Source organism: Mchenga conophoros, linkage group LG7, assembly GCF_057382185.1.
Source record: "Mchenga conophoros isolate Kocher_MC1m ecotype Shallow Benthic linkage group LG7, M_conophoros_male_GT1.1, whole genome shotgun sequence".
Taxonomy (NCBI): Eukaryota; Metazoa; Chordata; class Actinopteri; order Cichliformes; family Cichlidae; genus Mchenga; species Mchenga conophoros.
Window position 1 is genome coordinate 44554722 of NC_140532.1, and position 22615 is coordinate 44577336.

Consider the following 22615-nt stretch of genomic DNA (forward strand, 5'->3'; position numbering starts at 1 on the left):
CAAATCTTTGGGGTCTTTTACCAATAAACTCTAAAAGTTGTTTCAGCTGCTCCCTTGTCATAGGCATGCTTGATTTGGCAGTTTTACACCAGATGTCCTTCCTGACGCAACCCGTTTGGAGTTTCCAAAGTGGAAGTAAACTATTGACCTTTTGCTTTCTAAGCAAATTTATCAACCACTAAACCACTGGAAGCATCTGCAAATGAACAGGAAAAAATGTCTCTCATCTTTCACTTCTTTCACACATGGCAGCCACACCCCTAACAGTGCATAATGCTAGCTAGCTTGATTAGCAAAGTGCATTCATAAACTGTATGGTTACAATGCACAGACACATTAGTGTTTAACAGGCTTATAAAAAGTAAAAACTTCCTGGATGGTCTGTAGCATGTATCAAGCCCTAGTATTAGTATAAAGGTCATAACACCTGCCAGTGTTAGGGCACGTGTCAGTCATTTGTTTTAACCATTTCTTTATTGTTTTTTCAGACCTAGAAGATAAAGGTACGCAAAACCAACTGAACAATGGTCGGAGGCTCACATATAAACTAGGATACATTATTACTTGAATTAAAAGTGTTCATAGTACAACTGTTATTGTTAATATGCAGGACCAAAAAGGATTCAATATAACTTTGCGATTAGACTGATAATTGGTAAGCAAATTTTCTGAAAGACACCTGCTCTATCTACATCTGCTGTATTTCTAAGTGTATCCCTTTAGCCACCTATTGAATATTGGAGGTGTCTCAGACTTCCAGGATTGTATCAGAATTTTGTTGGTGGCTGACAGCATGATAAGAAAATTACTTCAAAAAGTCTGTCCGTTAGGCTGAACAAACGGCTGAGACAAGGTTCCTAGATTGGTTGAAGATTTCAGACACATAGTTAAAGTGATCATCTCCACACTCTCTATCACCAGCCTTAGAGTTGTTATGAGGGGAAAACTACTCACAGAGGCCAAAACTGATTTCTTTACCAGGTGGTAATCATGCCTTTAAATGCTCTAAAGTTGAATATTTTAACACGGGAGCCCATGGGGATCGACTCACTTCTGGAGCCAGCCTCCAGTGGCCACTAGCGGAACTGCAGTTTCTGGCGCCTCTTCTCTGGAAGGTTGCCCCTTCAGCACCACGGAGAGGGACCCCCACCCACCCCCAAATCTATGCCCTCTGTCTCCCTCCAGCATCCACATGGAGTACTGGCAGGAATAATAGCACCCATCAGTGTTTTTCGTTACTCTACCTATACTGCAAATTACAGACAGCTACAGAATTGTTGCAATAATTAACATAATTAATCATTTACTTCCGATGAAATAAAATCAGACAGTTTTATTCAAAAGGCGTAAAAGTCATTATAGAATTTTAATGCTGTCTAATGCCCCACTGTCTCTTCATTATGATTTCAAGAAGATGCTCTGATGATAATAACTGATGCGAGTACCTTTACGAACACCTGCATATGCATGTTTGAACATCTCTTCTTGTGTGAAATGACTTCACCAGTGTTGAGATGTGCCAGTAGTATTGTGGTGTCTCTTTAAAGGAAGGGGGAGTGTAGAAGAGGGACAGAGCAAAGAGATGAATAGAAGGCACCAGAACCACCTACCATGACCAAGTGCGCTGTAAATGTAGGACAGAAATTCGAGTGGAATACAAACGGATCGTCGGGCGACATATTCGAGGGAAAACCATGTTTGGATGTGCCTTATCTGATTCAAAGCATTTCAAATATGGCACTACATGCGACCACAGGAACGCAGGGAAACTATATTTCCTCCCAAACATCTCTGGCATTGTGAAACGGAAAAGAAGAGTGGCTGTAAAAGACATCTCTGTGCCGTCTTTCTCCGATTATCATCAATGGTAGGCATTGCATAATTCACCCGTATCCACCGGAGCCATTCGGTTCCTCCTCTTTGGAAAGAGGGGGACGCCAGAAAAAAAAAAGAAAAAAAAAGAGCGACTTCATCTAGTGGCTGCCTTCTCGGTGCTGCCTGCAATTGTTTGGCAATGCCCTTTTCTCTCTTAGCAAGGACTTGCAGCCAGTAGCGGGGGAACAAGCAGGGGAAGGATGCATTTAAGGCTGGATTTGTGCTGCATTCAGGGCGATTCGGCAGTAATAGCGGCTCTAGCAGAAACAGCGAGTGCGGAGGGCCTGGGAAGTACCCAGCCCCACTATCTCCCCCTTTTCCTCCCTCCCTGCAGGACCATGCTTGCGTGAGGGATGAGGCTGTGCACAGGGACACCAGGCCAGAGCTGCGGCCTACTTCTCGCAAGAGCCGGTCTCTCGACTGCAAGATCTGTGAACACATTGCCACCATCAAATCAGCATCTTTGGTACGCAACTCCCTCTCACCGCCGTTTGCGTAGAGCAAATAATACTGACAATAATAACAATAAAAATACGAGTGTGTTTGCGCGTGCGTGTGTGCGCTAGCTTGTGTGTGCGTGCTTGGCGGCGCGAGGATGAGGAGGGAGGGAAGGGATGTCTGTGTTCTCAGCTGTACATCTGTAGTCATGGCAACCAGATCCTGTTAATGGATGTCATTTTTTCCATCCTCAGCTTCCCTCTCTGCCCCTGCTTTGAAGTGTGTGTATTGCGTTTATGTGTAATCCATGTAAATGACCGTTTGATGTCTTTTACCAGTGAGATTTAGTTTATTTGCTTTTTTTTTTTCTCGCTGATTGTAAAAGGTTGAATTTTCTCTCAGTCATCTTAGATTGTTGTGCTGATTCCTGAATAGTGGCATCTTACAAATTTCGGATGATTAAACAAACAAACAAAAAGATGTTGTTATGGATTTTTGCTGATCTGGCTTCTGATTGCTTTTTAGTTTGCAGTTTGTATTTTCTGTACGATGTGTGGCTTCATGTTTCTGGCTGCTCGATTTCTTTCACTTCCTGCTTCCCATATTCTTCCATGTAGGGCATCAGGTAGATCGAGGAGCATGAGCAGGACTTTGAGCTGCGGGTGCAGATGTCTGGGTATAAGCGCATGCGGCGACAGCACCAGAAGCAGCTGATCGCCCTGGAGAACAGGCTAAAGGCCGAGATGGATGAGCATAGGCTCCGGCTGCAGAAGGAATTGGAGACACATGCGAACAACACTTACATTGAGCTGGAAAGACTGGCCAAACGCCATGTTGCTCAAACAGACAAAGAGGTACAGCCTCAGCAGCAGGTGTTATTTGTGAATGAGATGAAAACTAAAGAGTGATGTAACTCACTCTGAGCTGCACTTGTGTCTACGTAAGGAAGGGATTCTATAAAAAGGTGATAATCTGATTATTTGAATGTGTCTTCACAGATGAAGTCAGTTGCAGCAGAAGAGAGGAGGATCCAGCAGCAGATTGTTGCTCAGCAAAAGAAAGAGCTGACTTCTTTCTTAGAAAACCAGAAAAAGGAATACAGGCTTTGCAAAGACAAGATCAAGGAAGTAAATATCATCAACAAATAAGTTTATGAAGTTGCACGCGAAGCATGTGTTCTTTGAGAAAATCTTCGCTTTGTCCAAAGTCCATTCACACGGTTTGTGCTGCGTTGCAGGAGATGGACAATGACCCTTGTATACCCAAGGAGGAAAAGCAGGAGCGTCTGTCGAGGCACAAAGAAACAATGCAGCGCTCTCAGGCTGAGGAGGAAGCTCACCTGCTGGCCCAGCAGAGGCTGGTGTACGATCGCAGCTGCAGGGCTCTGAAACGCCGGAGTCTGCTCAGGAAACATGAGTTTGAACAAGAGCAACTGAGAGAGGTACAGTAATACAATATCCTGATGTTACGTAACATTGTGTGCCACCAAGACTGTGAATGAGAGGGAGGATGGTGTAACAGTGAAGCTGCAGAGAGAAGAGCAGAGGGTAGATGAGTGTAAATGCCTGGGGTCAACCATCCAAAGCAACGGACAGAGAGGTGAAGAAGAGAGTGCAAGCAGGGTGGAGTGGGTGGAGATGAGTGTGAGAGGTGATTTGTGACAGAAGGATAGCAGCGAGAAAGAAAAGGAAGGTTTACAAGATGAAAGCACGACTTGCTGTGATGTATGGTTTGGAAACATTGGAGCTGAAGACGTTAAGATTTTCACTGGGAATGACCAAGATGCACAGGATTAGCAATGAGTACATCAGTGGGAACGCTCAGGTTGAGCAGTTTGGAGACAAAGTTAGAGAGGCAGTCAAGCTTGAGAGGGTTTGGACATCTCAATCTTGCAATGCAGGAAGTGAGGTCTTCCTCTCTTCTTGCAATGCAGGAAGAGAGGAAGACCTCAGAGAAGGTCCACAGAGGAAGTGAAAGAGGACACACAAAGGGGTGGTGTGACAGAGGAGGATACCAGGGATCGGGTAGGAAGGAAGACGATCCACTCTGACGACCCTTAAAGGGAGCAGCCGAAAGAAGAAGACTATACCACCATGAAACAGCGTTCACAGTCACCCGCTTTTGGGATGATTGTTTCTGTTTTCAGAAGCTTTGTGGACACAACAACTTTTTGTAGCTTGAAGGAAGCAACTAAGAGTTATTTTTACTGTTAGTAATTTCTTGGATAATGTATACTTATTTACATTAATGACAATTATAGATCATAGGATATCATTCATAAAGGGATATCTGCTGGTGCACTCACCAACGGTATAAAAACTCTGAGGCATTAATTTAACAATTAATGATAACAACCAAGAAAAGGTTAAAAAAACTCAAAACTCCAGGTGTTGTACAGAGTGCAAGGGTTTTTCTTCCACAGTGGAAAAGGGTTTCCTAGGGAAGTACTGGCATTGTAACTGCATGTCACTTACATAGTTTTCATGTATTTCAGCAAAGAGAAACACATGGAGATAAATAGAAGTTTTAACATTAAATCAAAAATAATAAAAATTTAAAAAGAAAAAGAAGAAAACCTGTATTAAGAAATATGACAAATTAATACTGTCTTTCAAAATGGTCCATTTTCGTGTCCCAGGAGCTGAACAAGAAGAGGACCCAGAAAGAGATGGAACATGCCCTGATGATCCGGCAGGATGAGTCCACCCAGGACCTGGAGCGCAGGCAGCTGCAGATGCTCCAGAAGCTGCGCATCGAACTCATGCGGCTGCAGCACCAGACAGAGCTTGAAAACCAGGAGGAGTACAATAACCGTCGGCAAAGGGAACTGCACAGAAAACACACTCTGGAGCAACGACAGCAGCCCAGAAACCTCAAGGTGCCCGAGATTTACTCTTTGCTGCTATTCTGTGTGGTGGAGAGTTTACATCCCATGAACATCTACATAATAACCTGATGAAGTCATGCGTTTACGCTGAAGCTCTGCAAGTGCTGTGCAATGCATTCATAGCATTCAACTTGACTGAAATATTTAGCCTGGTAGTCACCTGTAGAAAACCATTAAACACGTTGCCATGAGAACTGCTTCCTCCAAAACATGCGTGTTCACAAGTTTAAATCTCGTCTCTCTTTATCTAATAGCACAGTGGTCAGAAGCCCACTTATGACAATAAATGTTCAAGGGCGCTGCAAACAAATTATTTATTTATTCATACAACTTTATTTTGTATACTTTGAAAGGGTAGACTGAGCAGTCTTCAGGCTTTGAATCCACAAGCCTAATCATTCAGTTGAGTTATGAACAACCAACTGAACCAGCTTTAAATTTAAATATACCAAGAAAAGAGCACGAGACTAACATTCAATCATTATCTCTGTTGCAGACACTGGAGATGCAGATCAAAAAACAGTTTCAGGACACATGTAAGGTGCAGAATAAGCAGTACAAGGCTCTTAGGAACCATCAGCTAGAGGTGTCTCCCAAAGGTGACCATAAAACCATCCTGAAGGCCCTGAAAGAGGAGCAGACACGCAAGTTGGCCATACTGGCTGAGCAGTACGAGAAGAGCATCAACGAGATGATGGCTTCACAAGCGGTACGCAGCAGTTTGTTATAAACAGTTGAAACGGGGCTCGTTCGTCAACACAAGAGCCTGGAATTTCAACAGCCACACTCGCTGATGTTTGTCGCTAACTCTGTCTCGCCGTGTTTCTAGATGCGATTAGAAGCGGAGCAGGAAACGGAGTGCCAAGCTCTGAAACAGCAGCTGAAGCAAGAGATGGAACTCCTGGACGCTTACCAGAAAAAAACCAAGTCACAGATGGAGACCCAACATGAGCGCGAGCAGCAGAAACTTGAGCAGAAGGTCTCCATACGGAGAGCGCACCTTGAACAGAAGGTACATTTAGCATCAAAGCTATTCTAAAATAAATCCAGCATGATACCATATTCTATGAAAATGATGCCAGATAGGTAGGTAGATAGATCTGCGTCCAGAGAGACGATTTATCAGCTGACAACAGCATAACAGTGGCGCTCTAGTTTGTAGTCAAGTGCACCGTGGACATGGTAAATATGCTTATTGTTTTATTCATAATATAGGAAAGCCATGACATGGCAGGGCTCTAATGATGACAGCGTTGTTCTGTTCACCACTTTTGGTTCAAACTGAAAGATCATAAAAAGTAATTTCATAACATCTTGTGGAGATAATTTGGTGGTTGTTTTGAGTCTTCTTCTAATGACACTGTGAAACTGCCTTTATAGTTTTGAATGAAGTACTGTTTTAGATAGTTAAACCTGGGTCACACATTCCTGCCTCCTCAGGCCAAGGAGGAAATTCTCTGGTTTTTATTTGTCTGATACTTGAAATGACAAAATGCCACACACTGTACATAAATGACGGCATCTGGATTCTCTTTTTTGCTAACTGAAGTTTCTCATTTTGTCTGTTGGTGTTTTACTTTTTTGAAAACAGACAACACAAGTGAGCAGTGAAAAGATAAGAAGACACTACACAGACACATGTATCCCCTCCATTATCATCTATTTTACAATAACTTGGACCATAATTTGTAAAATAAACATCATGCTGAGGTGCAGTCCAGGGTTAGGCTGATAAAACAAAATAAATCCATCAAGTGGGCAGTGATAGAATTATTTTCATGTTTAAGAAAAGAAGTCTTCAGATTACACTTTGCTAAAAAACATCACAAAGAACCTGCACAGTGCTGAAAATCATATAAAACGGATGAAACCAAGATTAACCTTTACCAGAATGATGGGAAGAGAAAAGTGTGGGTGAGTGAGAGAAACAGCTCATGATTCAAAGCAGTCCACATCTTCTGTCACTCATGGTGAAGCCAGTGTTATAATACGTGCATGTAAGGCTGCGTAGCACTGGGTCACTAATGTTTATTGATGATGTGACTGCTGATAGAAGTAGCAGAAGGAATTCTGAAATGTCCAGATCTATACCCAGCATGGGACCCAGAGTTTCCAGTTTTTGGACCTTTAAGGACCTTCTTTCGTTTTTCTGTTTGCTTCTTAGATTGCTTAATATCTACATTTTGATTTACAAATACTTCCTTACTTTTATGAATCTTCAATTCTGGGTTCCAATATGTTTTTTGTTCCCCCATTATGCCCTATCTCCTCCTATGCCTTCTTTCCATGTCTAGTTTAATCTAGTTTCGTTTACTTTTTCATTTCCTATGTGTTTTTTTTGTGTGATTTGTTTTGTTTTTCTTTCCTCCTTTGGTCGTGTTGTCTTGATTGTCTACACTGCCTTCAATGGGCAAGTGTTTCACTACCCAACAGTTTTCTGATATTAAATATGAACCTGAAGCCAAAAAGACCCATAAAGACCCAGTTTTTCATCAAAGGAACAAAAATATGAATTTTAATGGAAATGTAGTAATAGGTTTCTGCAACATCTTTATATACAGTAAACATGTTGAAATTACTGACAACAATTATGATGCAACAGCTGAATTTTTTTGCGGTTGATTCTGATTTCCAGTTTTCCTCCTACTCCTACTTTTTTTCCAATTCAATTTCTTACTAAGAACTATGATTGACGGCATATATGAGGAAAAATAAAATTTTCTTCAGTACAGGATATTGTAATTATAATAAAAGAAATGATTCAATTTTCAATTTTGAGGCGAATTCAATTCCCCTCAAAGTGCAGTAAGTTACGGGATCTTCACCTTTACATATTTGACCTTACCAAAAAAAAAAAAAGCAGATACAGTGGATTTATGTAACAAAACTTACATTATTTTTCACTATGTTTATAACTTAACCATTTACGAGGACGTCAACGTTTTTCTTTTTTTCACTCATGGCAGCTTTGATCCTTTGCTCATACCGAGGCAGCTGGATTCCAAGTTTTGGATAGCTTTAGCTCCTTTGCATATAGGCAACATTTAACCAGTGCTTGTTGCATCTCCAACCATAATGCCATTACAGATTAAAAAAAATAGGTAAAATGAATCTAATTCCATTTACCATGCTGTGTTTTCATTGCAGATTGAGGAGGAACTGGCTGCACTTCAGAAGGAACGTACCGAACGGATTAAGCACTTGTTGGAACGTCAGGACAGAGAAATTAATGCTTTTGACACAGAAAGTAGAAGCCTCGGCTTTGGAAGCCTGGGATCTATAGACTTCCCCAAAGAAGACAACAGATGAAAGTGGATTTATCTCTAAAGGACAACATATCCGTGCCCTTTTCATGTCCACTTGACTGTTTGTCCCACCCAGGGTGACAAAACTGGATTACTTTTCATTGCTCTTAGATATTGCATCTTTGAATTGGGGTGTTGCGTGCAATGAGAGCCTCTTTTGTGAAACTTTAAAGGGGGGTGGGGGGGGGGGGGTGTAAAACAAAAGAATCTACACAACAACGTGTCAATAAAAGTCAAACCTAGTCAGTGTAACTCAAAAGCCTATGTGTCTGAAATAAAAGACTCTTTCCTCCATGCCATTTTCTCCTTTTGGTATGAATTGAATAAATCAGGAAATTTTAGTAAAATGGGCACTTTGGTATGTTTAAGTAGAAACCCATCTTGTTCATATGAGGCTTAATGTGTGTTACATGGAGGGACATTGTGGAATGTGAGCTACGGATTCCCCCGTGGTGTTAAGCTGCTTTGTTTCGGTTTTGTTTTGTTTTTTACTAGTTTCATTTTGTTCTCTTTATTTTATTCTCTGAATGTGAATATTACTGTATGGGGTCACTGGATAGTCAGAGTTTTTTTTTATTTTTATTTTCCCGTCATACTTCCATTTTGTGCTTATGCATACAGTATACTGTGGACCCTCACTTTTCTAGGCAGTTCTGATCTTTTCTTTCATTTGATATGTAGACTCGATTGGCATAAGCTTGATCAGCCCATTTATCTTATCACAACTCAAGATCCCACTTGGTAAAACTGCTTATTATTGCATGCACTTTAAGGACAAATTCAGGTTGTGAAGTGAAGCATGAATCTGTCAGAGATTTTAGCTGTTTGTAAATAAAAGTGGTCATAGCATTTTTTTAGGCCTATGGATACTGGACATAAGCGCCATATTTGATATGATAATTTTCACAAATGCCTTTATTTAAGTTGTGCCTGAAGCAGATTTTAGTTACGTGTTTGTTATATCTATATTTTACCTACTGAGGCCGGCACCATTTTTGTTTTTGAGTTCATCTAAACTTGTGAATCATTTAATGTTCACTAATCAAAGTTCTTGTAAAGGAAAATGGTGAGAATTGTGCTGTATAATTTTTGATATCAATATTTGTACATGAGAACATAGCTAGAATATACAGAGACACTCGTCTGTTACTGATACCAGAGTCTAATGATAAAGATTTTGCTTCGTTTTCTTTCGTTTTATAATATAGAGAAATGGTCATACAATAGCTCAATATATTGCTAAGTCAAATCACTAGACTTTGAGATTGTAAAGATGGAGGTGAATGGAACCACAGACTTTATATATCAGTATCAGCGACGCCACAACAGCAGACAACAGCATGTGGGTCTGGATTGCATTCTCCTTATTACTGTCTAATGATAAGATTTACATCTTTTTTTGCCATCTTTGTTATGGTCATTGAACAGGTTGCACAATTATTCCATTTCTACTGAATGGAAGGGTAATTGTTTGGTGCTTAATTTCTAATGCCACTTTTAGCCTTGTGGGTTTTGTCTCGGAGAGACGATTGATTTTTACAAAATGTAAAGCATTTTGAACCCCACCCCCGCCCCCACTCTGAGTCAAAACACTACTATGTTTTTCAAACACTCATGACATATTTAGAGTACCCCATGCAGTGAAACCCTCTTAAAAGAAAATTAAGTATATGTATGGAAAAATAAATGCTATTTTATCATGGGACAGTTTTTGGAACATTGTTTAATGTGGTGGTCTTGAATGCAACCCTGTTACATTTTTTCTTTTCTTTTCACGTCAGAGCCACAACTTGTATTAATGTTTGGTTATGTTCCTCACAGGGCTGAACGCTAGAAGACGCGCCCCGGGGTACAGCAGACGAACGCGATGGCATTCAGCGTCGGAACGCAATAGCACTTAAATGCTCTTGTTTTACACCTAAAATTCTGAATTTGTTTTCTAAGGTCGAACGGCTCCACTAAGATTTACAGTCTTTGACGTTTTCATGAACTTTCTGAAATTTGATGACAGCATTTCTCATATGCAGTAAGGCCTTTTGTCTTGGTCATGTGTAACTGAAAGCTTTGTGGACACAATTTTTTTAAAAAGTGCTGTTGGGGTGCTTGAATAAGTTTGTTTGTGAGCTGCAAAACAATTACAATTTGTGTGACTTTTATGTTACTAGAAAGATGTATTTAGTTAGAATAAAGGGGACTTTCCTAAAGAACTTTATTCACCATTTCCTGTGCAGTTCAAAGACAAAAATAAAAGAGATTCTGTTGAAAACAAGGACTCTCAATTATCATCCTGCATCTCATGTCAGAGTGCATTTCTTATCATTTGTGGTTAAATTTTCTTGTAAAGCTTTGTCATGTGGTGCAAATCGTCTCACTTTTGCTTTTCTTAGTGCATTATAACCACAGTGACCTACATCAAATCAAATAAAACGCTGTTTATCATAATTTACTGTAGGTTGCAAGCATGCAAACACACATTTGTTAACTTGTGAAAACAGAAACCTGAAGTTGGAGCAAGAAGTGAGAGAGAAGTTGCACTGCAGAGCGTCCAGGTTCCTCACGTTTCAGGGAAAGCCTGCTTGATTTAGGTAGTGAGTGTGGTTTATTTTTTAGCATGCCTCTACTTTATATGTGAGCAGGAATCTCACTGTAGTTTCCTTGAACTGCCGACATCTGTTGCAGCAGTTGCCAGTCTCGCCGCAACCCCTCTTTAATCCCCTGGGGTAACTGGAAACCCCCTGAAGGTGGCAAAAGAGTGGTTAGATTTTACCTGAAGTAGTGCTGACAGGGATGTGGCGCATTGAGTTCCCCCTCATTTTTCTCAAGTAGTCAGTAGTTCAGCAATAATACATCTAGGGTATTGAAACCAAAATGTGATAATCAACAGAAAACAAAGGGATGGTGCCAGCTCATAATGAGGTTTTTTCACTTTCAGTGAAAAGTTTACCTGTTGCTTTTACCTCAGAGGAGATTGCCACTTTTCTGTCCTGCAGACCTGCAGTCTGACCTGCAGTCTGACCTCTGACCTGCAGTCTGACCTGCAGTCTGACCTAAAATGAAACCTAGTGATGCAGATAGTGAGCCAAAAAGACGTCATTGGGTGTCTCCAAGCAGAAGTTTTGGGGGATGACTGTACGATTAGCAACAACAACAAAAACAAAAAAAGCCCAGTTTATGTTATTTTCATATTTTCCCATCCTGCGAGATGTCTAATGTTTACTCATAAATCTCTGGAAGACACGCCACACTAGCATGTCACAGTGAGATCATCCAGTGTTAAAGTCAGCCCATGCAACAGATTGCATGCTTTACCTAAGCAGGCCCAGTCCTTTTACGCACTCAGAAAATTTGTGATTGAGAAATGTGACCTGTTTCCTGTGACCCTGCCGGCTTCCTGTGCAAACACCCGCTTGAAAACATTGTTGCAAAAAGACACGTGGTCTTAGGAGGGGATTTAGGAGTAAGAGATGAAATTCAGGAGAACTATTTACCAAATTTAACAGAAGGTAGAAAAAAAACCCCAATATGAAACAGCTTTCAAAATCCCCCCTCACATTTGTGGTCCAAACAAAAATAACATTTCCTCAGCACTTACCTTAGAATTTGTTGGTTATGTCAGAGTGAACTTTGCCAGGTAGCAGCAGGACACTTTAGTCATGTGGTTTTGTTTTTGAATCATTGGGGTCATGCCTGCGCCAGCGAAGCCACTGAAAGCTAAACACAAACTGAAAGATCCTGAGTAATATCAGACTCCTCCTGCGTGAATGCCTATACATAGAAAATAAGAAACGTTAAGTTTCTTTTCAGATCTATAAAACAAACAAACAAACAAACAAAAACAAACAAAAAAATTATCAACACCCAGCTTTGCACAGACAGTGATGAGCTCACTTTTACCTCCACACACCGACAAGTTTCTCACCCTTGCCATTTAAAGAGTGGTAGGAAGCAATTTGGTGAGCATGTGTGAAAAGTGTAGGTTGACCTCAGTCCTGATATGATTTTCATTCATGTATGACACTGTTTTCTAAATTCTGCAGGTTACTCTTTCAGTTTTCTTGAAATGTATAAATATAAGTGTTTATTTTCCATGCACAAAAAAGGAAGTCCTATTTTAAATGCCACAACCCTATGTCCATACATGTCCTAACGAGTAGACAATGCCCCAACATGCCTATTAAGGGAGCAGGCATTTAGATACATTGCCCACTTTGCTTGTTATAGGCGTAAAAAAAAAAAAAAAAAATGCACATGTGAACGAAAGGAGGAAATTCTGGGAAATTTGGTTGCCTCACAAGTGCACGTCATTTCCTCCTCTGACAAATGTGCGGTTTCTGTCTTTAAAAAGTTTTAAAGCAGTGTGATTATGACAAGTCCGCACAATTTGCTTGTGATACCGAGAGGAGAATGAATGGTCATGTAAAGAATATGCATTTTCAGCAGTTCATGGAAACAGCAGCAAGTAAGTTTTATAGTTTTTTGTCTCCTTTTTGTGCTTTAAATATAAAGCACTGAACACTTTTGCATCTTTTTTTGCCAATAGGGATGTGGTTATTTTTAGCGATTTACAGCTGTTGTGAAACTAAGAGCAGTTTGCCGTTTTCTGCGTCAGTAAAGGAAATTACAATGCTTATTAGTTTCTTAACATAATGCTACATAAAGTATTGGAAATGGCACCGTAAGCTTTTACTTGCCACATATTTGGTGTACAAAAAAAATAAAAAAATAAATCTCTTTTTTGGTTTTTATGCAAAGATCCCCTTAAACCCACCAATGTGATGAAGGATAACCATAACTGACTAGCTCATTTCTCCTCAGCATTACTGTCTCTCTTGCTGCTTATGACTGTTGATTCAACAAAAACTGTGGCATTAAGCACGAATCAGCAGTGTGGGGATCTCCTGCAGCGGACTTTGAAGATCACCAGAATTGTACACAAGGAATCTGGTGACCTAATCAAGACATATGTGAGTAGACTACAGGCACAAAACTGCTCTACTTTACCAGTATACTGGCAGATATGCTTGTGCACTTATAAGCTATGTAGGCTGATTCCTTTCCTTTTTCCCCTTGTTTGCAGAAAGCCGCTCAAGGGGAAATGTCAGAGCTCTTCTGCAAGGTGTCGGTGAACGACATCCCTGATCCCAACATCTCTGGGCTGGATCCCCCAGCAAGGATAGCAAGCATCTACACGCATCTCCAAGCTTTCCTCCCACATTTTAAACGTGTATACAAGCAGCAGACAGACTTACAATCGCCTGGCAGCCCTCTCCTGAAAGAGCTCACCAGAGTCTGGGGTCGCACTGAGAGTCTGGTCAGTTTCATGAACACATTTTATCAGAGCCTCTTCCCAAACCTGCCCATACCTGAGCCGGCAGGGGGGCCGACAACACTACCACCAGCTCAGAACGTCTTCCAGCAGAAGGTGTACGGCTGCGTGGTCCTGAAGACCTACAAGGATTTCATGTCAAACGTTTCCAAAGAACTGAGGAATCTAAAAAGCAAAGTGTGCACGAAGAGGACACCAATCAATGCATTCTGAAGATGACCAGAAGGTGGCCTTACACAGTCAGTTTCCTGAGAAAAACAAATGTAAGTGTAAAAGTGGCTGGAGTGTCAATGCAAGCTTATTTATGGTATTTAATATTTATTTTCTTTTGTGTTAATTGTCATGCTGTTAAGGAAATGTTATGTCCATGCAATATGTATTTAATTTGCAAAATGCCATTGGGAAAATCCTGTGTTGATGATGTAAACTTATTTGCGCTACACACAACAATTAAAAGAATACTTTGCATCTGTACTATGTGGTCAGCATCCATTTAATCATTTTTGTCAGAGACCATCTGAAAAAAAAAAGCATGGAGTTTAATACAATACTGGTGCCTACTTCATGGCAACAATCTAAGATAAAGTGATGTTTCTACAATAATAATTCTTCTTCCTTTGCTTCTGACAAGTTAAGATGGAAACAAAAAACATTGCAGCTTGTGATCTGCACAGAATCAGTCCATCCAGAGGGGTTAAAAGAAAATCAGGAAGCTGCTGAGACGCTGACTGCGTGATATCAACTCTGAATGACGCATGTGTTCAAAAGAAGGCTGCATCAGATAGGAAAGATTTCATGAAACTGGCGGGCTGTCTGGCTAGTCACAAGGTGTGGGTGTGTGTGGTTCAGATAATAGTTGTGCACTACATTAATAGTGTGTGCTGTGTATCCTTGTGTGCCTTAAAAAGAAGAAACTGCAGCTACAAAAAGGAAATGTGTAAGTATACACCCTTTGTAAACCCCCCCCCCCAAAAAAAAAACCAAAAAAAAAAAAAAAAACCCACCACACAGATAATGAACAGGTTCTCCAGAGATGTCACCTCTGTACACAGTGACAATAAGGATATATGCTGGAGTGAAGTAATTCTTAGCTAAACTTTCCTCAGGTCACAAGCTGTCGGGAAACTGGAAGTAGAAGGGGGATTCACTCTGGGTCATGAATCAAGTTCCCTCTTATAACTCTGGCTTATTTAAGGCACAAACACAGAGGGTACCTCAGGGCAACAGTCATTCTCCAGTCTACATTGTAGTCAAGTTGTTCCGAAAATATCTCTTGAATCCCCCGATTAACCCACGACTACTGCCTACTGGGTGGAAATCAGTAGTGTCTGTTATTTCACTGACACACAGGTCATGCTCAGCAGACATGGTGACGACAATGTGGGACCACTAAAACACTGAAGCCTTCTTAAATTAGACGTCACCAAACAGAAGCGACAAGTATCATCACAAGTGCAGCTTTGTGAAGTTAAAGGCCAAAGTTGCACAGTGACATATGCTTCTGTGGCAGATCGGTGAATCTACACGAGTAATGATAAAGTTTTATTATCTGAAGCATCTTCTATAGATGAAGACACAAGTTACCACAAGAGAAGCAGGTGCACGGCCATGATCATTTTATATGCTTTGACATGGTTTGACCTGTGGGGGGCAGTATGGACCAGGGGTTCAAGTCATTTAAAGTCATGATGCACCACTGCAAAAAACATTTCTAAGACTAACATCCATTCATGTTAACAAACTAGGGTTGTTTTTTTTTAAAGGTATTTCAGTTATTTTTCATATTTTAAGCCCTTTTGGTGTTGTGACAGTAGAGCTACAGACACATGGGGAGAAAACAGGATGAGAAAAATCAAAAGAGGTCATTTTTCAGCCACACTTAAAATAGGGATACCTTGGTTATTGTATGTGGTTTATACTGTAAACACTCAGCCACCAGGAAAAATCTGACTTCCTATTTTATGCGTTCCACTTTCCTAAGTTGCCAGCTATTTTTTTTAAAGTCTTGCTTTCTAGGATTGCAAACGTAAGATTTTATTCCCCGATTTTAAGTTCCTCGTTAATGAGTAAAGCTGTAAAATGATGCTTTTGTACATCAGAACGTCACAGTCTCACACGAAGCCCGTTAGCTTACAGACACCAAACAAGGTTTCTCTTTGATCTCTGACTAACCTTGTGTTGTGACGTCTTTTCATCATTAAAGAGAAGTTGCCAAGTATAAGTATCGGAAGGAAATTCTATACCACAGACAAAGCAATTAATGAAAACCATTTCTATGAGTCATCCATTCTCAGGGTACGTTGACTTTTCTGAGAAATCCTGTGATCACGTTAGTTCCAACATTTAATGTAAACAGACTGTTTCCCTCTACAGCCAGTTACCATAAAAGGGAGTAATGACCGCTGCATGACGAAGCAGAATTGACATGAAAAGGGGTTTGACTTAAATGAAATTCACATCATGAATTTCTTCTTAAATGTTAAACCGATTCTGCCGTGAAGCATTTATTCATGCAGAACAGCACTCCCATTTCCTGTTATCAAGTATCCACATCATGAGCTGAAGTCAGGACAGTTTCATCGGGTCATTTATTGTGCAAGTACAACATGAAGAGCATGCACCAAGAAGGTTCATGTTTGTGACATTAATAAAAGGCTGTTGTCTTAATAGAGACATATCCAGATACATTTAAAGACAGATCTTTATATCCCTGACTACTGAGACTTATTGATTTATGGCAATAACATTTTTAGATGTTTATCAAGCATCCATACTTGCATGCATAGAGTCATATTGTTGGTTAGCTAGCACTGGATATTTGATTAATATTGCTTTGTCCAACTGCTAGAAGTGCGTAGTAATTATCTCAAGTATTGCTAACAGTCAGATTACTTCAAATACATCCAGCATGTGTATATATATAGTCTTAGGATTTGCATAGTTATTCAAACATGAATAAGGCTTATATTCAGTGCGAGCAATAAACTTAAACAGACAATACAGTGAAAACGTCATTTTGCACCTCATGGTTCAGCATACCGACCTCACTTACACAAAGTTGTCGTGTCCATATTCAAAAAGCGAATGATCATTCTCGATTCAATTTCAAATCTTTCCAGCAACTGCAAAACACAGATTTACATTCAAACCTCAGTTATTTAGTACCAGTTTCCAATTTAAATGCAAACTGATCAGTTAAAAGAAAGTTAAAGCGTACACATATACTCATCAGCCACTTTTTTAAGGCACACCTGATCAAATGCTCGTAATAACTATGGCAGCACCTCGGTGCTTTTAGGCATGTAGATATGGTCTACAGATTGCATGGGTTCACCAAAAACCAGACAAAGGACTGGAAAAGCGTCGCCCGGTCTGATAAGCCTAGATTTTGTCCATGACATTTAGATGGTGAGGTCAAAATTTGGTATCAATAACATGAAGTGCCTTGTACCGACAGCTCAAGCCTCTGATGGTGGAATAATGTTGTTGTGGGTATTTTCTTGGCACATTTTGGTTCCCTTCATCGCAGCTGAGTAACATTTAAGCACCACAGAGCCCCTGAGTATTGTTGCTGACCATATCTACCACGGTGTACCCATCTTTCAGTTCTTTTCAGACTGGTTTCCTGAACGTGACAATAAGTTCACTGTACTCAGATGGCCTGTACAAAGAGTTAAGGCCATCCTTAAGGCAAACCAAACAGAAAACTAGCAAAGTGTACCTAACAAAGTGACCAACGAGTGCATATTGTTTAATAATGTGCATTACAGTGGGGCAAAAAAGTATTTAGTCAGCCACCGATTGTGCAAGTTCCCCCACCTAAAATGATGACAGAGGTCAGTAATTTGCACCAGAGGTACACTTCAACTGTGAGAGACAGAATGTGAAAAAACAAATCCATGAATCCACATGGTAGGATTTGTAAAGAATTTATTCGTAAATCAGGGTGGAAAATAAGTATTTGGTCAATAACAAAAATACAACTCAATACTTTGTAACATAACCTTTGTTGGCAATAACAGAGGTCAAACGTTTACTATAGGTCTTTACCAGGTTTGCACAAACAGTAGCTGGTATTTTGGCCCATTCCTCCATGCAGATCTTCTCGAGAGCAGTGATGTTTTGGGGCTGTCGCCGAGCAACACGGACTTTCAACTCCCGCCACAGATTTTCTATGGGGTTGAGGTCTGGAGACTGGCTAGGCCACTCCAGGACTTTCAAATGCTTCTTACGGAGCCACTCCTTTGTTGCCCGGGCGGTGTGTTTTGGATCATTGTCATGTTGGAAGACCCAGCCTCGTTTCATCTTCAAAGTTCTCACTGATGGAAGGAGGTTTTGGCTCAAAATCTCACGATACATGGCCCCATTCATTCTGTCCTTAACACGGATCAGTCGTCCTGTCCCCTTGGCAGAAAAACAGCCCCATAGCATGATGTTTCCACGCCCATGCTTCACAGTAGGTATGGTGTTCTTGGGATGCAACTCAGTATTCTTCTTCCTCCAAACACGACGAGTTGAGTTTATACCAAAAAGTTCTACTTTGGTTTCATCTGACCACATGACATTCTCCCAATCCTCTGCTGTATCATCCATGTGCTCTCTGGCAAACTTCAGACGGGCCTGGACATGCACTGGCTTCAGCAGCGGAACACGTCTGGCACTGCGGGATTTGATTCCCTGCCGTTGTAGTGTGTTACTGATGGTGACCTTTGTTACTTTGGTCCCAGCTCTCTGCAGGTCATTCACCAGGTCCCCCCGTGTGGTTCTGGGATCTTTGCTCACCGTTCTCATGATCATTTTGACCCCACGGGATGAGATCTTGCGTGGAGCCCCAGATCGAGGGAGATTATCAGTGGTCTTGTATGTCTTCCATTTTCTGATGATTGCTCTCACAGTTGATTTTTTCACACCAAGCTGCTTGCCTATTGTAGATTCACTCTTCCCAGTCTGGTGCAGGTCTACAATACTTTTCCTGGTGTCCTTCGAAAGCTCTTTGGTCTTGGCCATGGCGGAGTTTGGAGTCTGACTGTTTGAGGCTGTGGACAGGTGTCTTTTATACAGATGATGAGTTCAAACAGGTGCCATTCATACAGGTAACGAGTGGGGGACAGAAAAGCTTCTTACAGAAGACGTTACAGGTCTGTGAGAGCCAGAGATTTTCCTTGTTTGAGGTGACCAAATACTTATTTTCCACCCTGCTTTACGAATTAATTCTTTACAAATCCTACCATGTGAATTCATGGATTTTTTTTTCACATTCTGTCTCTCACAGTTGAAGTGTACCTCTGGTGCAAATTACTGACCTCTGTCATCATTTTAAGTGGGGGAACTTGCACAATCGGTGGCTGACTAAATACTTTTTTGCCCCACTGTATGTGTACAAACCTTGAGGAAGTGCTCAAATGTGATGCCCTCATAGAATTCATCAGGCTCCTGTGTGCCAGAAAGTGAAGTTGTTGACTTTATCCAGACACCTTAATGTTATCTTGAGATGCTTTAGCTTACATACCATGTGACCCACTGAAATACTGGCCACCTCCAACATGGCTGCATCAGCAATGCATTTGGCTGTTTCCTTCTCCAGTGTCCCACTCCGAGATAACAGCTCCTCCACCACCTGAACAGACGTGAACAACAGCTGAAGTAAGATATCACTTCTGTAATGCTGTAATCGCATCATCCTGTCTGTTACTGGCAGCCAATCAGTTGCGTTGGAGGAAATTGAGCTAATAACCCCAGCACTAGAGTTACATGTAAAACACAAAGATAATTTACTTTTACAGTCAGTATTTTTAAACAGCTTAAAAACTCAGTTGAGAATGATCATAAACTTAAGGTGACTGTGCACGATCATTTCTTCCCCCGAGCTTACATGTCTGTATTCCTCTAGAGTTATTATCCCATCGTTGTCTGTATCGTGCATGTTGAATAAAACTGCAGAAAAACAAACAAACGCAGGTTTGACTTTGTGTCATCTTCAGGTAAAAGTCAAGCAGTCGAGTTCATGCGATCTATACTGAGACGTACATCTCAGTTTCTCTCTCCTGGTCTTTCCACGCTGCTCTTCTGTCATGTGCGCCGATGGCGGCCTAAAATGGGACATGACCACCACGAACTCTTCAAAGCCAATCTCCTGAACTTTTCCCTCGCCATTCTGATGGAAGTTTCTGAAGAAAACAGCAAATCAGATGCTCTCAAATGCACTGACAACAACTGATACATTAAATCTACAATTTCTTCCATCATTTTTCATCCTAAATGTAAGAATTGTTTATGATTTTGAAAAATACAAGTAAAATGATTAAAAGCAATGGTTAATTACTGTACCTTCTGTCAAAAAACGCCTCTATGATCTGTGCGCGGATGGGATTGAACGCTAGGTCGTCGATTTCATTGAAATGATCTCTCCTGAGGGTTTAAAATAGACTTTCAGGAGTAGCTCATTCATAAGAGACACAACCGTAGAATCCTGTTGAGCAGGTTTCCCGCTCCAAAGAATATTTGTTTCAAGAACAAATGAAATATCAGCTTACCGTAGAGTCTCTTCATTGTGACTCAGCTGCTTAAATCTTTTATGCAGAACTCCAATCTGTTCAAATGAAACTGAGAAATAAGACGGAAACTTTAGGACAAACTACCTGTAAAGATTGCACACCAAGATTAAGTTCCACTAAAATGCCAGTTCAGCTGTCCACTTTCAGCTTTCAAAGCAGCTAATTTGGATATTCACGTTTCATGTAAAACAGTTTGGTTTGCCTCTCATCTCTCACACTCACCTGTTTAGAACATACAGGTGAAACCATAAGGTCATTTAGGAAAGTAGAAAACTGGAGTTTCAGCTTTTGGGTGTTTACTGTAAATGGCTGCTGTCAAAGCTTTCAATAGAGTCCGATCTATTATTAACAACACCTCTCTTTGCAAACCGGGTAAAGTTCCACTTCCATTCACTTGCACTTTAAATTATTCATCTGTAATGCACCACAACTACTGGTTTATCTTATACACAGTGATGACTAACAGGTAACTGAATGGAAACACCAAATGTTGAGCATTACGTTGACATGGACGTATTTCCCCTTTAAGACTGCCTTAAAGTAAGAATTAATTAAAATGTTATTTCCGCCGCAGTGAGTTCCTGTTTTTGTTTTGCATTTTTTACGCAGGCTGATTCTACACGTCTGATTGAAAATGAAGCATTTTCAAGTAATGCAAACAACAGCCCGGTGATGACTACTCACAGCCCGTCTTTTCCGCCAGATCACTATATTCTGGCCGTCCAGGTGAAGACTGTAGTGCACCCATTGCTCCAAAAAAGATCTTCCCTGGTCAGCCCGCTTTTAAAGGGAGCACAGAGGAGTCTCACATGAACTCAGAGTGATTCAAAGCGGATTTCGTGCTTCCAGATGATCCATATCCACCTGTGTGTTTCTGTGACAGAGCCTGCTCATCTGACGGCTCTTTTCCCCCTGCGTGCTCGCCAAGCAGGTTTCATCCTCTGCAAACAGCGCATGCCACTTCCGCAACGATCGTCTCGATGACGACACACTCTTAGGAACAACAGGGTGCACTTTAAATGACCAGTTTTACATATTCAGAGGCCGCGTGTGAGGGTTTGCCATGAAGTGCAGAGTAAGAAAAAATAGACAAGTAGCCTTCACATACTGTAGCGATTTTTTAAATATATTTCCAGACAGGCTTTCTTTACTTTTGAATACTACTGTACATCTGCCCTTTGCACAGGTGGATGGATCCACATGTATAAACCCACCTGTTGCAACCAGAGCAGCCCTCAGAACATAGTTGCACACCCAGCCTAATTTTAAATATTTCCATAATCATGAGCATAACATTTATTGTGTTAAACTACCAGCAACATCCCACTTTAGGAACCTGAGTTAATCAGCTCTAGAGAGAAATCTGCTTTAAGTTACTTTCAGGAAAAAGTTTAAAATAACCTACTTCAAACTGGGAGTAAATGGCTGTGTGCACAATTATTAGGCAAGCTGTATTTCTGAGGATTAACTTTACTCTGAACATCTGCATTTCATTTGGTCATTTCAAAATGTTAATTAAAATCCAAAATGGATACCCCATCTCAGTTGTTTATTTTCATTAGTTAAAGTGAGAATAATAAAAACAAACAACTCTAAATTTACAAATAAACATTTCTGATATTAAAAAAGAATTCAGTGGGGGCTGTTTTAGCTCAGTGGGTGGGCAGGCGACCACATGCCACATGGCCAGAAAGCAGTGGCCCTTTGCTACATGTCTTCTTCGCTATAATAAACCCAAAAATGCAAAAAAAAAAGAAGAAGCAAAAAATAAATAAAATAAAATAATAATAATAATAATAATAATAATAATAAGAATAAGAATAATAAGAATGATATGATAGATCAACAAACTGATAAGTCCATCTATTGAAAATCAACCTTTTTGTGCCACAGCAGCAACAGCCTCCCAGACACTGTTTAGAGCCGTGTGCTGTGTTCCTTGTGCCTTGTTCAGTGGTGATTGTGTTTTAGCCTTCCTTGTCTTGGCCATATCTGTGAGCACTGAATCTACCACTCCAGGTAGGGTCTAATTCTGGAATATGATAGCTTCACGTTTGATTGTTCTCAAAACTTGGGTGTTTCTTGCAATTCTGTTGACTGTTTGCACCAAAATGTTTGATGGTTCTGTCATTGCACCCCAATATCTTTGCACTTTCAGGAGTGCTGCATCCTTCTAAAAGACTTCTGACATTTGTTGCCATTTTACTGTCAGTTAAATCTTCCTCTTTTC

General features: G+C 40.6%; 3 protein-coding genes across 3 annotated transcripts; 2 read left to right on the forward strand and 1 right to left on the reverse strand.

The window, feature by feature from the left end:
* The first annotated feature begins 1514 nt into the window (after positions 1-1514).
* Positions 1515-8677, forward strand: taok3b (TAO kinase 3b). The gene is made up of 8 exons (XM_085279555.1): positions 1515-2341; positions 2931-3167; positions 3312-3440; positions 3551-3754; positions 4952-5191; positions 5697-5909; positions 6030-6212; positions 8348-8677. Exons 2-8 carry the CDS (start codon positions 2982-2984, stop codon positions 8507-8509), a joined length of 1317 nt encoding a protein of 438 aa, XP_085135681.1. The 5' UTR covers positions 1515-2341; positions 2931-2981; the 3' UTR covers positions 8510-8677.
* A 4159-nt stretch (positions 8678-12836) lies between these two features.
* Positions 12837-14305, forward strand: m17 (IL-6 subfamily cytokine M17). The gene is made up of 3 exons (XM_085281234.1): positions 12837-12964; positions 13321-13469; positions 13583-14305. The coding sequence occupies exons 1-3, from the start codon at positions 12910-12912 to the stop codon at positions 14042-14044; spliced, it is 666 nt and encodes a 221-aa protein (XP_085137360.1). The 5' UTR covers positions 12837-12909; the 3' UTR covers positions 14045-14305.
* Positions 14306-16403: 2098 nt separating this feature from the next.
* Positions 16404-21324, reverse strand: tescb (tescalcin b). Its single transcript, XM_085281236.1, has 8 exons — positions 21070-21324; positions 20365-20434; positions 20159-20239; positions 19859-19998; positions 19704-19765; positions 19341-19448; positions 19217-19264; positions 16404-16953 (listed from the first exon to the last, which is right to left on the reverse strand). The coding sequence occupies exons 1-8, from the start codon at positions 21131-21133 to the stop codon at positions 16876-16878; spliced, it is 651 nt and encodes a 216-aa protein (XP_085137362.1). The 5' UTR covers positions 21134-21324; the 3' UTR covers positions 16404-16875.
* Between the last annotated feature and the right edge of the window lie 1291 nt (positions 21325-22615).